The sequence below is a fragment of the Hemicordylus capensis genome, chromosome 3 (genome assembly GCF_027244095.1).
Source record: "Hemicordylus capensis ecotype Gifberg chromosome 3, rHemCap1.1.pri, whole genome shotgun sequence".
NCBI lineage: Eukaryota > Metazoa > Chordata > Lepidosauria > Squamata > Cordylidae > Hemicordylus > Hemicordylus capensis.
The window spans coordinates 248,105,779-248,118,154 of NC_069659.1; the positions used below are offsets into that span (position 1 = coordinate 248,105,779).

General features: G+C 40.9%; 1 protein-coding gene and 1 long non-coding RNA gene across 13 annotated transcripts in view; one reads left to right on the forward strand and one right to left on the reverse strand.

Moving 5' to 3' along the window:
* Positions 1–3,601, reverse strand: part of LOC128349313 (uncharacterized) — a 34,650-nt gene extending 31,049 nt beyond the window's left edge. The window contains exon 1 of the long non-coding RNA XR_008318725.1: positions 3,502–3,601. This is a non-coding gene — a long non-coding RNA (uncharacterized LOC128349313). The remainder of the gene's footprint in view (positions 1–3,501) is intronic.
* Positions 1–9,387, forward strand: part of CC2D2B (coiled-coil and C2 domain containing 2B) — a 143,605-nt gene extending 134,218 nt beyond the window's left edge. For 11 of the 12 annotated variants that reach the window (XM_053305371.1, XM_053305368.1, XM_053305376.1 and 8 more), the window contains 4 exons: positions 1,710–1,832; positions 5,105–5,163; positions 6,002–6,179; positions 8,792–9,387. In XM_053305371.1, coding sequence (XP_053161346.1) covers positions 1,710–1,832; positions 5,105–5,163; positions 6,002–6,179; positions 8,792–8,980 — 549 coding nt within the window. In that variant the 3' untranslated portion in view covers positions 8,981–9,387. Of the gene's footprint in view, positions 1–1,709; positions 1,833–5,104; positions 5,164–6,001; positions 6,180–7,087; positions 8,238–8,791 lie in introns of those variants that run through there. The other variant, XM_053305374.1, reaches the window with a different exon arrangement.
* The last annotated feature ends 2,989 nt before the right edge of the window (positions 9,388–12,376 follow it).

Consider the following 12,376-nt stretch of genomic DNA (forward strand, 5'->3'; position numbering starts at 1 on the left):
GGGCTTTGCAGAGGCATCTGGTGGGCCACTGTGGGAAATAGAATGCTGGACTAGATAGGCCTAGGGCCTGATTCAGGAGGGCTGATCTTATGTTACGGAATGCTTATTCACATTCTAAGTGCTAAGGAGTTAAACTTTTAGAATAAAAAGATCATGGAAAAAAGAAGCCAGAAAAGCAAAGATGCAACACTGTTGCATCAGTGATCAACTCTGGGTGCAAGAAAGGGGAAAGTGTTTATGGATCTGCACATATGCCATTGCTTGCCAAATACATACACATTATGTCAGCTATGCATGGTATTCCATTTTGCTGAGAAGGCAAAAATTTATGGATGCTACAGCTTTGTTGTTTCCCAGTTGCTGCTTTTATGTATTTGCTGAATGTACAGCAATGTTCATATTTGTGCTTCATTCATAACTGGTACAAGATATGTGTACTCTTCAATCAGATATTTTTTCAAATGAGAATGATCCTGTAGGATGTGAGTGTTAGAGAGAATGAATATAGACTAAAGTATTGCAAATGAAAAGAAATCAGTGAATATTTGCAGATAAGTACTTGTTAAAGATATTTATGGCCTGAAGATATGCAATATCTTGTAGGAATTTGTAAAAAAAAAAAAAAGGTCTCCCAATATTATAATATTAATATTATAATATTATAATGCCCTTATACAAAACTATGGTGCGACCACATTTGGAGTACTGCATACAATTCTGGTCACCACATCTAAAAAAGGAAATTGTTGAACTGGAAAAGGTGCAGAAGAGGGCAACCAAGATGATCAGGGGCCTAGAGCACCTTATGAGGCAAGACTACAACACCTGGGGATATTTAGTTTAGAAAAAAGACGACTGCGGGTAGACATGCTAGAGATCTATAAAACCATGCATGGTGTGGAGAAAGTGGATAGAGAGAAATTCTTCTCCCTCTCCCATAACACTAGAACCAGGGGTCATCCCATGAAATTGATTGCTGGGAAATCTAGGACCGACAAACTGAAGTACTTTTCCACACAATGCATAATCCACTTGTGGAATTCTCTGCCACATGATGTGGTGACAGCCAACAACCTGGATGGGTTTAAGAGGGGTTTGGATAACTTCATGGAGGAGAGGTCTATCAACGGCTACTAGTCGGAGGGGTATAGGCCACCTCCAGCATCAAAGGCAGGATGCCTCTGAGTACCAGTTGCAGGGGAGTAACAGCAGGAGAGAGGGCATGCCCTCAACTCCTGCCTTTGGTTTCCAGCGGCATCTGGTGGGCCACTTTGTGAAACAGGATGCTGGACTAGGCAGGCCTTGGGCCTATCCCGGGCTGTTCTTATGTAATATACTACTACTGCTACTATTATTTATATACTGCTTTTAAATACAAAAGCTCTCAAAATGGCTTACACAGAAAAAGAATATGGAGATGGTTCCCAGAGGGCTCACAATCTAAGAACGAACACAAGGTAGAAACCAGCAACAGAAACTGAAGGATGCTGTGCTGGGGGTTGTATAGGGCCAGTTGCTCTCCCCCACTAAATAAAAGTGTTATCACTACTTTGTAAGGTACCTCTTTACCCAGTTAACAGGGATTAATAAACACTGTTTTCTTTTTCTTTTTAATAGATTGTTATATTGGGGAATATATTAGAATAGTTTCTTTTCTAAAATGACACTTTTCAAGATTGATTATATATTCTGCTCTTATGTTTTGATAGGTCTGGTTCAACATACAGCAAAACAGTTCGCCAATGTGTGTATCTTTTGATATTTCAAAGGAATGTTTTTGGAAACAGTTGCTTCCATACAATATTCAGCATTCAAAAACACACACTGTACAGGTAACTAACTTTTCAAAATGTAAATTATAGTGGGAAGGAGTAAAATATTGATGCTTTTAAAAACATATGTTATTGTGAAGGTGTAGCTGTAAGGAGAGTGTCCATGCCTGAGTCTGGTGGGGTAAAGAGAGTCTGTGGTGGGGATCAAGGCCTTATCGGGTCCCAGTGTTAGAGCCCATACAAGGGCAAAGTGCTGGAAAGCAGGTGAGGCTAGGAATAGGAAGGAGTGGGAAACAGGCAAGAGTTGGCCAGCAACTGGAACTGGTTCCAAGAGGACCTCTATATGGAGCTTCTCAGGATCAGTCAGATCTGGAGGTTTCATTGGGATTGAACACCTCTGCTTGATCTTCCTCTTCTGAGAGGGTTTCCTTCAGGACTGAGTCCAGGTGCGTCCTGACAGAGGGTGAATTAAACCAAAGTACAAGAAATGTTAATATATTGCAAGCTGCCCTGGATAGCAGTGGGTGTAAAACCCCCCACAAAAAACTGATTCAGGTTTGTAGTTAGAGAGAAAGGGCTCAAACTACTGCTATCCCTGCAAGCTCCTAATATATCAAAAAAGGACTGATACTGATTTACAGCCTGTGCCGATGGGTTTGCACTCCCCCTGAAGACCCAGGTTCACAGCTTATTTGACCTCTTGGACTCAGCTGCTCCTTAATTGCTGCTCCTTACAAGTGGCAATCATGGCCAAGAGTGCATTTTTCCAGCATAGCCTGGTTTGCCAGCTACCCCTTTTCCTGGAAAAGAACAACCTGACCAAAGTGATTAATGCCCTGGTCACATCTATAGTAACAAGCTTTATGTGGGGCTACCTTTGAGAAGTATTTGGGAATTTCAGCTGATGTAGAATGTGGCCATTCGGTTGTTAAGAACATAAGAACAGCCCTGCTGGATCAGGCCCAAGGTCTATCTAGTCTAGCATCCTGTTTCACACAGTGGCCCACCAGATAGCTCACAGGCGACTTGGAGTTGGCCATTTGACACATAGTGTTATCCCTACTAACTGGGCAAAGAGGCACATTTTAAAAAGTTCCTTCACTCTGTTGTTGCTTAATGTTTAATTTTGGTCCCCATGCTTTTTAGCATTCGCGTGAAATGACTGGGAAAGATTGTCAGGGAATATGTGGTCCAGTATTATCAGTACCCTGATGACACCTCGCTCTGTTTCTCATTTTCATCAAACCCAAGTGAAGCAGTGAAATCACTGAATTTATGCTTGTGATCAGTGGAGGATAGTAAATAAACTTAAGTTCAATCTAGATAGGACTGTTGGGGGTCTAGTGAACCAATTTGCTTAGTATGTGCCTATTTTACATGGCATAATCGGAAATCTCTCCTGTATGGAGACAGCTGTACCAGCTGCCAGCTTTTTTCCAGGCCAGCTCAAAGTGCTGGTTTTGACCTTTTTAAAAAACAAAACAGCTTGGATTCTGATTATCCCAAGAAACATCTCTTGCTATATGAAGTTCTCTAGCTCTTGATATCTTCTAGGGAGGTCCTGCTGCACACTGGCATAGCTAGCACATGGAAAGCCTGTGTTCATCCCCTGGTTCATGGCCTCCATTTACCAGCAGCAGTGGTGGGGGCCCAAGAGTAGTGTACACCCTTGCCACCTCTGTTGCCGGGCTGCCTCCACCTCCCTCTCTTCCCGTTTGTCCACTGCCACCTCTTCTCTCCATGTCTGCTGCCGCCTCTTTCCCTCTTTTCTTCAATCTCTGTGGCTCCCACCACTTGCAAGCGCTTCCTGCTTCCTTGGTGTATGCAGTGTGCAAGCACTTCCTGCCTCCTCAGGAAGCAGGAAGTACTTGCAAGTGGCATGCGCCTTGCTGTCTGAAGATGAGAGGGAAAGAGGAGGTGGCAGACAGGGAGGAAAGAGGCAGCAGTGGAAGAACAGGCAGAGGAGGTGGAGGCTGGAGCAGCGAAGGCCCTTGCATGTGGATGGGTCTGTGTTCAAGGGACACCCTTGCTGAACCCCTGCTATTCCAGATTATGGAGTAACTAGCTTCTACAAGGAACAGGGCCTTCTCTGCAGCAGCCCTGATACTGGAACTCTCTGGTTTGTTCAGCCCCTCCCCACCCACTCCTTTTAGAAGCCATTGAAAACTTTTTCAGAGGGCCTTTGGTTTCTAATTCTACTTGCTCATAATCTGTTTTGCTGTGTTAGATCCTGATGTTGGGTTTATTAGGGTTTTTTTTTTTTAAAGTTTGTTCTATTAGTATTTATATGCATTGCTGTAACCTGTACACTTATGAATTTTTAATGAGATGGTATATAAATGTTTTAAATAAACACAAATCCAGAAATGGGACATTTGTATTTTACACCCTTGAAATGTAGCTCAAAATGATTAAGACATTTTCACATACCTAAATAGCTGAAATCTCATAATAGATTACTTCATAATAGTGACTAACTCATAATAGGGATTATCAAGACACCAGCAGAAATAGGATAGGGAGGTTTAGCAGTGGCATCCAAGGAAGTTAGCTTTCAACACCTTCAGAAAACATTCAAGTCAGTGGAGAAGATACAGGTGATTACGTCTTAATAGAGGCCATTGTAGAATGGAATGTTGGACTGTGAGTTCTGTTCCCCCATTGCAACATTAACCTTAGACAGGAAGTCAGGAACATGAATCTAGGCTTGCAGAAAGCAAGGTGTGTGTGTGTGTGAAATTTACCTGAAAGAAGGAGGACTCGGTTGACCTCCTAATTGCTAACATCAAAGAACCTAACATCCTGGATTCAGGTAAATATGGGGTGTGTGTGTGTGTGTGGCGAAATGTTTGTGCTTCACTTCAAGAGGAAAGGACCATGCAGCCGCCGTTGACTCTGGGATTGGAGACCACATGCTAATCTAAGGATTCTTCACTGTGGAAAAACAGATGAGAGTTGCAGTTAGTGTGTAGAGATATGAAAAAGCCTATAGTTAATTTTACTTGTCTGCTTTTCCTAAATCCTCAATCAGAGCTAGCACTTCTCTGCCTAACCCCTCTAACTGTTCATCACAATTTATAACAGAAGCAATAGCTAATATGTGCCAGTAATACTGATGAGCCTCATTCAATACATTAAGGTGTATTTATTTATTTAGCCTATTTATTTAGCATGACAATGCTTTATTGGGGAAGGGGGAGGAAAGAACTGTGACTCAGTGTTGTGTGTTTAGTATTGGGAAAACTAGATGGCCTCAGAATAGCTATCTAGATCTTATTTAACATGTATGTGTAATTTACAGTGTTGAACAATATGCCTTTACTCTATTTCAGCCAGAAGAAATATTTTATGTCCCTACTGATGAAAGTTTGGTAGAAGAGTTACAGAACAGGTAACTACTTTAGGAACATAGGAAGCTATCATATACTGAGTCAGACCATTGGTCTGTCTAGTTCAGTATTGTCTACACAGACCAGCAGCAGCTTCTCCAAGGTTGCAGGCAGGAATCTCTCTCAGCCCTATTTTGGGATGCCAGGGAGGGAAATAGAAACCTTCTGCTCTTCCCAGAGCGGCTCCATCCCCTGAGGGGAATATTTTACAGTGCTCACACTTCTAGTCTCCCATTCATATGCAACCAGGGAGGACCCTGCTTAGCTAAGGGGACAAGCCATGCTTGCTACCACAAGACTAGATCTCCTCCCATTTGAACAACAACAATTAAGAAAGTCCAAAGTTTAGAAGCTCAGTCATATTCTATTATTCTGTCACTAGTTCATGTATCTTTCTGGTTTCAGTTTGAGTAACAAAACAGTTCTACAACCCCATGTGTGAACTATACTTGTGAGGGAAGAAGGTGAGTCTGGATCAGGCCAAGGTTGTTCTTCAACACATGTATTTTCTTCCATTGCAGTGGCTGCTGTGCTGTCAAAAGTCAAAGCCCGTTACCAACCTTGCCTTCTTGGACCTTTTTGCTTTCAGTCTCTTCTTTTTCCACATTGCTTCTCCTGGACATAGACTTTTCCCACTAATCTTTCACTTCCCTCATAGAAAATGAACACCTTGAAAATAATGTGTTGTTGAAAACTTCATTCCATCAATAGTTGGGCAGTTTATGAATATTCCATGACACCAGAGGCTTCATTAGTATAGGATACTTTGCCACAATACAATATAAGTTATTCTTAAATGTTAACCTTTTCCATTCATTTTTTTCCATGGGGGGGGGGCAGGATTGAAAAGACTTTGAAAAATAAAATGATGGAATGGCGATCCCGGCAGCCAACTCGGTGGAATCGACAGTGTATCAGTGTCTTACGACAAATTCTTCCTAAGCTAGAATTTAGAAATGGAAGCAGTACTATAGAAAAAGAAGAAACTGATATGGAGCCTATTCTGGAACATTATTGGGTTAGTGTTTATACTCTGTATTGTTGTTTGAAATACTCTCCCTTTTGGGGGACATTCCCAAATGACAAGAAGTGCCATTTAAGCCCCTTAAGGGGCTGCCATTAGAAAACAAGAGGTTCTGGTAAGATCCAGTCTGCCTACTTTGCTTTTACTATAATCTTAATTTATAATTACCATCTTCATAAGTTAGCCCACTGCCACCTCAAACATTCACACATCTGCCATCTTGAATTGGGGTGGATGACATCATCACAAACTATACCATTGAGGTGTCCCTATGTGTCACTACAACTGTACCAAATTTGGTTCAAATGGATCCCATTTTTACCTCAAACATTCACACATCTGCCGTCTTGAATTGGTGTGGATGAAACCATCACAAAGTTCGCTGTTGAGGTATCCCAATGTTTTACTACAACTATACCAAATTTGGTCCAAATCAGTCCAGGCATTGCAAAGTTGATAGGGACACAGACACACAAAGAGCTGGGTGATCTCATAAGCTTCTTTCCTTAAGGAAAGTTTGCTAAAAATATCACATTTCTCTGCATGAAGTCCCTTCCTTCTCCTGCTTCCCACTTAATGGTTGCCTAGGGCTCAGCACTGATTATTCAATCCTCCTACCCTCTGGACAAGCAGAAAATGTGCTGGACCTCTACATGGGCCTGGACTTTTCCAGGGAGTGGACATACTCTGCTAGTTCCAAGGAGCAACTCTCACACATAACCCTCCTAATACATGATGTAGTGCAGCTTGCTGCAGATCCCTTTAGAGTCCAGGATGTTTTGAACTTTGTAGTTTTCATGGCATTGGATGTACTGGTTGAACCTTGAGGCTTTAACATGCTTGGATAAGTTCGATTGTATAGAAATGCTTTTCTTCCTTTATCTTGTACTAATGGGAAACAGCCCTTGATGAAGCTTTTGGTGAAACAGCTCCTTATCCCGGGTGGCTGTCGTGTGGTTTTTCCCTGGTGTGATTTGTCTTCCATCATCAGTCATTATCAGTCATCACAGAGTATGTTGTTTGCTTTCTTTGAATGAAGGATTCATGACTTGAACTATATGCACTTACAACATCTCACTGAGTACATCGTTTCTTTCTTTTTGGATTTGAGGATTTATAACCAATACTGCATGTACTCATCATTTTTTCATTCTGAAGACATCTCGGACTCTGCCTGGATACCTTTATACATTGTTTTCTTATTTTTCCATTGTACGCTGCATTTCCATTTTGTATCATGTCATTGTATTTTTATATGTATTTTTATGTGTTATACAAATGCGTTTGATTGTTTTCATGTGTGTTGAGAGCTGGTTATTCATTTATATTTTTTGTTCACGGGTTTTGCACTCTTTTTCCTTTTCCCATTCCGTGGACCCCGGTTTTTTCTTTGTCTTGATTTGACAGAGGACATGGTTGGACTGGAGGTGTTCAGTGGACAGCTACAGTATACTTTATTCCCAGTGGTCAAATGGGGCACTTTGTGATGCTGCTTGTCTGAATCTTATTCATATGTATCCTTAGCACAGTCCCGTTGTTAGAGGAGATTGATTGGGACCTCATGCAGAGAACTAAGAAATTCCTCAAATCTACTCTTTAGTTTCACCATTGTCTTTTAATTGTCCCTTCATGGCATCTCACCATAATTCTGCATGCTTCCTTTGAGCCCCTGGGCACTTCTCAATTTATTAAGACTTGTTCCCTGGCATAGGTAGCATCAGAGGAGTGGGGGGATATGCCCCATAAGACAAGTAACTCATCTATGTCCCCCAGCTCTCAGTAAATTACTTTAGCAATGCCTTCTGGTCCCAGGAAGCAGGACTTGAACCAGTGCTGAAAGGCATCCTATCTTTGAGAAGAATATATATTCACTAGGTAAGGAGAAAACCACAGGGCTCTGTGGGCGCCAGGAGTCGAAATCGACTTGACGGCACACTTTAACTTACCTTTTAAGGTAAGGATTCCCTTTTAGGGATGGGCCTGGACCGGTCTGGAGGCCATTCTAAAGGACTGGTCCAGACCGGTCCGGACCTGGCCGGTTCAGTTCGGGTGGGGGGGTTCCTTTAAGGGCGGGGGAGGGTTTACTTACCCCTCCCACCACTTTCCCGCCTCCAGCGCGCATATTCTATGTAGTAATTGGGGTGGCAGGATACCTCCCTGCCGCCCCTTCTCCCGCTTGAGTGCAAAAGGCTGCACGGAGCCTTTTGCGCACGCACAAAAAAAATCCTGCCACCCCAATTACTACATAGAATATGCGCGCTGGAGGGGGGAAAGTGGCGGGAGGGGTAAGTAAACCCTCCCCCGCCCTTAAAGAAACCCTCCCCACAGTGCCAGACCGTAGCTCTGCGGTTCCGTGCACACCCCTATTTCCTTTTCAGCACATTTATGAATACATTATTTCAACAGCCTTCCTTGTTGTCATTAAAACAGCAGTTCAAACATGAAAACACTTTTCTCACTTTTAACTAAGTGAGTTAAGCTATTGAGAGGTTGGTTACAGAATTTGTAACATTATTTTGGACTTAAGAATGTTACTGTCAGTACATTTGTAGCCCTTGCTTTTTCACACAGTAATTCTTTCAAAACTAAGAATTCTATTTTTGTAGGTTACAGGATTTCCTATCCAGATGCCCTATCTGGATGTACAGTCAATAACTGAGGTGGTTTATCAGACAGGAATTCATTCTTCAGAGATCCCCAATACAGAATTTGCTCTTGCTGTGTACATTCATCCATACCCAAATAACATATTATCTGTCTGGATCTACCTAGCGTCTTTGGTCCATCTTCAGTAAGTAGTAATGATACATACATCTCTTCTGGAATCAGGCATTCAGTACTACCATGGGGTGTTTGCTGATTGCAGTGTCTAAATATTTACTCTTATATTGCTAGAAAGAAAACTTCATTACATATTAAATTCAAATTGTTTTTCAGAGATGGTCTCTCAAACATTCTTGATATATTGCTTCCAAGATACAGGCAAAAATGTTGCTTATTTTTGAATATATGAACTGTAAATAATTACTGTATTTTGCTTAGCTCCTGCAACAGTGTTAAAATACTCACTGATTTTGATGATTATAAGACAATAAATACTTTCCCAGTAATGTGTACATTTTGTACTGCAAGATTAGCTCATTTAGCAAAGTTCAAATAGATTCATTGTATTTATTCATTAAAATATATTGGTTTCAAATCATATTGATAAATGTTTTTTCTTTCACCTTTACATACATACAGATGATTCAATGAAGGGACACAGAATAAAATATGTTTGTCTAAAATCTTAAAGGTTTTTCTACATCCTAATGAATTGTTGAATGTGGAAGCAAAAGCCCACCTTTAAAAATAAACATCCTATTCATTATAAGAGCTAGTGCAAATGTCATGCTAACTGGAAGGGGCATGAGCTGTAAAATAGTCTTTCTCAGAACTCCTCACATCTTGCTTGGAAATTTATTCTGTTCCCCCTTTTCCTTCTGCTTTGCTTTAGTATTCCAGTATTCAACACAAATTCGCATAAACCTGACGGTGTTAAAGTATAGGTTTAGGAACTCAAGAGTCCTAAAAACTATGGCCTACATTAATTGCAGGGTAATGTGGAAAGTTCAGCACCACTTGCTCCAAAGCATGTGTCTGAAATACCATATACAGTGTTGAAGAACAGCGGTGTTCTGCATGGCTTAAACTTGTGTAAACACAGTTGCACAACACCCACTGGAAATAATGTCTGTAACACTGCTCTGGATGTCGCAGTCAGCCATTGATTATGACTGAAAGTTAAGCATGTGCTTAAATAAATTCCCCTTGAAATCAATGGTCACAGGAAACTTCGTAATGGTGGTTGAATTGTGCCCTTGGTTTTTAACTTGGTGAGGGGAAGTTTATGCACTCAGTGTGTGTATAGATGGATTATGACATGTATAGGCTCAAATAACTTGGCTAAGACTACAAAAGATTGTTAATGCTGGTCAAACTAGTCTTAGATGTATTCAGATAAGAGGGCAGCTCTAATGGCCACCTACTTTTACTACTTTTTCTGTAGTATCAAGAACATTTCACAATTCACTGAGTACACTTAGTACCAATGCTGAAAGTCACAGTAGTGATTCCTATATTAATAGCCTTTATTATATACAAATAGTCTTTTAGCAAGCATATTCACATTTCATTTACTGTCAAAAAATTCAGATATGAAAATTAGATTATCTTCAACATTGACTGTAGTTGCATGGATAAATAAAGGATTCCTCATTGCTCTGGTCTGCTGAGTGCTATATGTCAAACATTATCCAGCAAAGGCTCTTGATTTCTGAATGTTCATAATAGCATCCTTCGGTCTTCAGAAAGACTATATTAATGGTACTAAATTGTATGCATATCCTTTTATACATACTCTTAGTGGTTCCTTGGTAAGCATTCTGACACTGTTTGATCCTTTTGGCCAGAGGTTTGTTTTTGCTAATGTAAAGAAAAGCAACAGGATTGATTTTCCTGTTTGTGGAATGCAGCAATTCCCATGTCTGAAGACTGCCCAGGGAAAGCACCTGTGGGTAATTGTTGCCCAGAGACCATGGCTCTGATAAGAGGGGAAACTTTGTGAAGTGTCCCCCATCACTTCCGGTTTACAGAAAAAGCCTAGATGTGAGCAAGACAGCTTTCTTGCACAGGGAGAGTACTGTTAAGCCTCTGTGAGTTTGAGAAATCTATGCAGCTCTTACAGACTCACTGAGGAGAAACTACCATTACATCAAGGACTTTAAAGGGTGTTCATACTTCTAATTTGATGGGGCAACTAGAAATAGCCTCACCCAACCAGAGAAAACAGAGGCCAGGAGATTTTGAAATGGTTCCTTTCTACATTGCAAAAAGAGGTCCTTTTAAAGACCATATAAAGTACAAGAGGGTGTTCTGTGTAGAGGAACTGAAGAGGACACTGGGAAGTAGGGAGAGGGAGCTACTGCTCATTTAAAAGGTAAAGTGTGCTGTTGGGTTGGTGTTGACTCATGGTGACCACAGAACCCTGTGGTTGTCTTTGGTAGAATACAGGAGGGGTTTACCATTGCCTCTTCCCATGCAGTATGAGATGATGCCTTTCAGCTGCTCATTTACTGAAGCATTATTCCTCTTTCCTTGCCCTTGGTAGCTTTTCACTTGCAGGGCAGTCTGGCAACCACAATCACTCTGACGGCATGGTCTAAGGGCACATGGTACTGCTGAAGCTAATCAGTTTCTGGTCAGCTGGATGGGTGACCATTGGGAGCCCTATGTGTATACCTTGAGTTGTGTGGTGGAAGAAAAGTGGGATATAATTATAAATAAATAACCAATCAGCCATTAAGAATACAGGCATGTTTGCAGTTATTACCAGCCAGTGTGCTGAAGTCCTTCATATCTGGTTCTGCTGTATCTCATTTTGTTTTTCAGGTTTCTTTTCTTTCAAGTTCAACTCAAAAAACAACATGCAGGGGTAAATGTAAAATGGCTGAAGTCCCTAAACTCCAGTAAACTGTTTAACTTAACAACAAAAATAGCTAAACTATTGAGCTACAGAAGTAGCTTTATATATTTATATTTTTGCTCAAATATAGCTACCTAAAAGTAGTGCTCATCAGTGCCAACATTAGTTTTGGACAGTGGCTATGACTCAGACTCAAACAGAGAATTGCTTCAGACTGGGAGACTCCTAACTTATTCTGTGCTCACTAGTGAATGTCTTCTACATATTACACAGGGACTATGTTAAAGAAAGATGACCATGTTCCCTGCAACTGTATTTCATTGAGATTTAGGGTGCCAACACAAACGATTGCTGAAGAGATTTCGCTTATAACCATTTGCATGCAGTACTCCAGCATAATGTAATTTTTGGCTGGTTAATACTGATACACTGTTAATTGTCCATAACCTTACACAGAAACATTTCCTGTCTCTCTCCTTCCCAGAACAAGAGGATGTCTTAGTGGTAATGTGTACTTACTGACTCTTGTTATAGATTCTTTTAGAAACCCTTTCCTGCTTCATTTCCTGCCTGATTTGCCTATATTTTTACATCTCATAAAGTTTGGTGGGAGGGCAATAGTAGCAGTGAATCAAGGAATCCCATTTACTTCACATATTCAAACACACGCACACACATTGGAGAGGATTACTCAAAACTAGCTTTATTTTTTTTAAAAAAAAGAGTG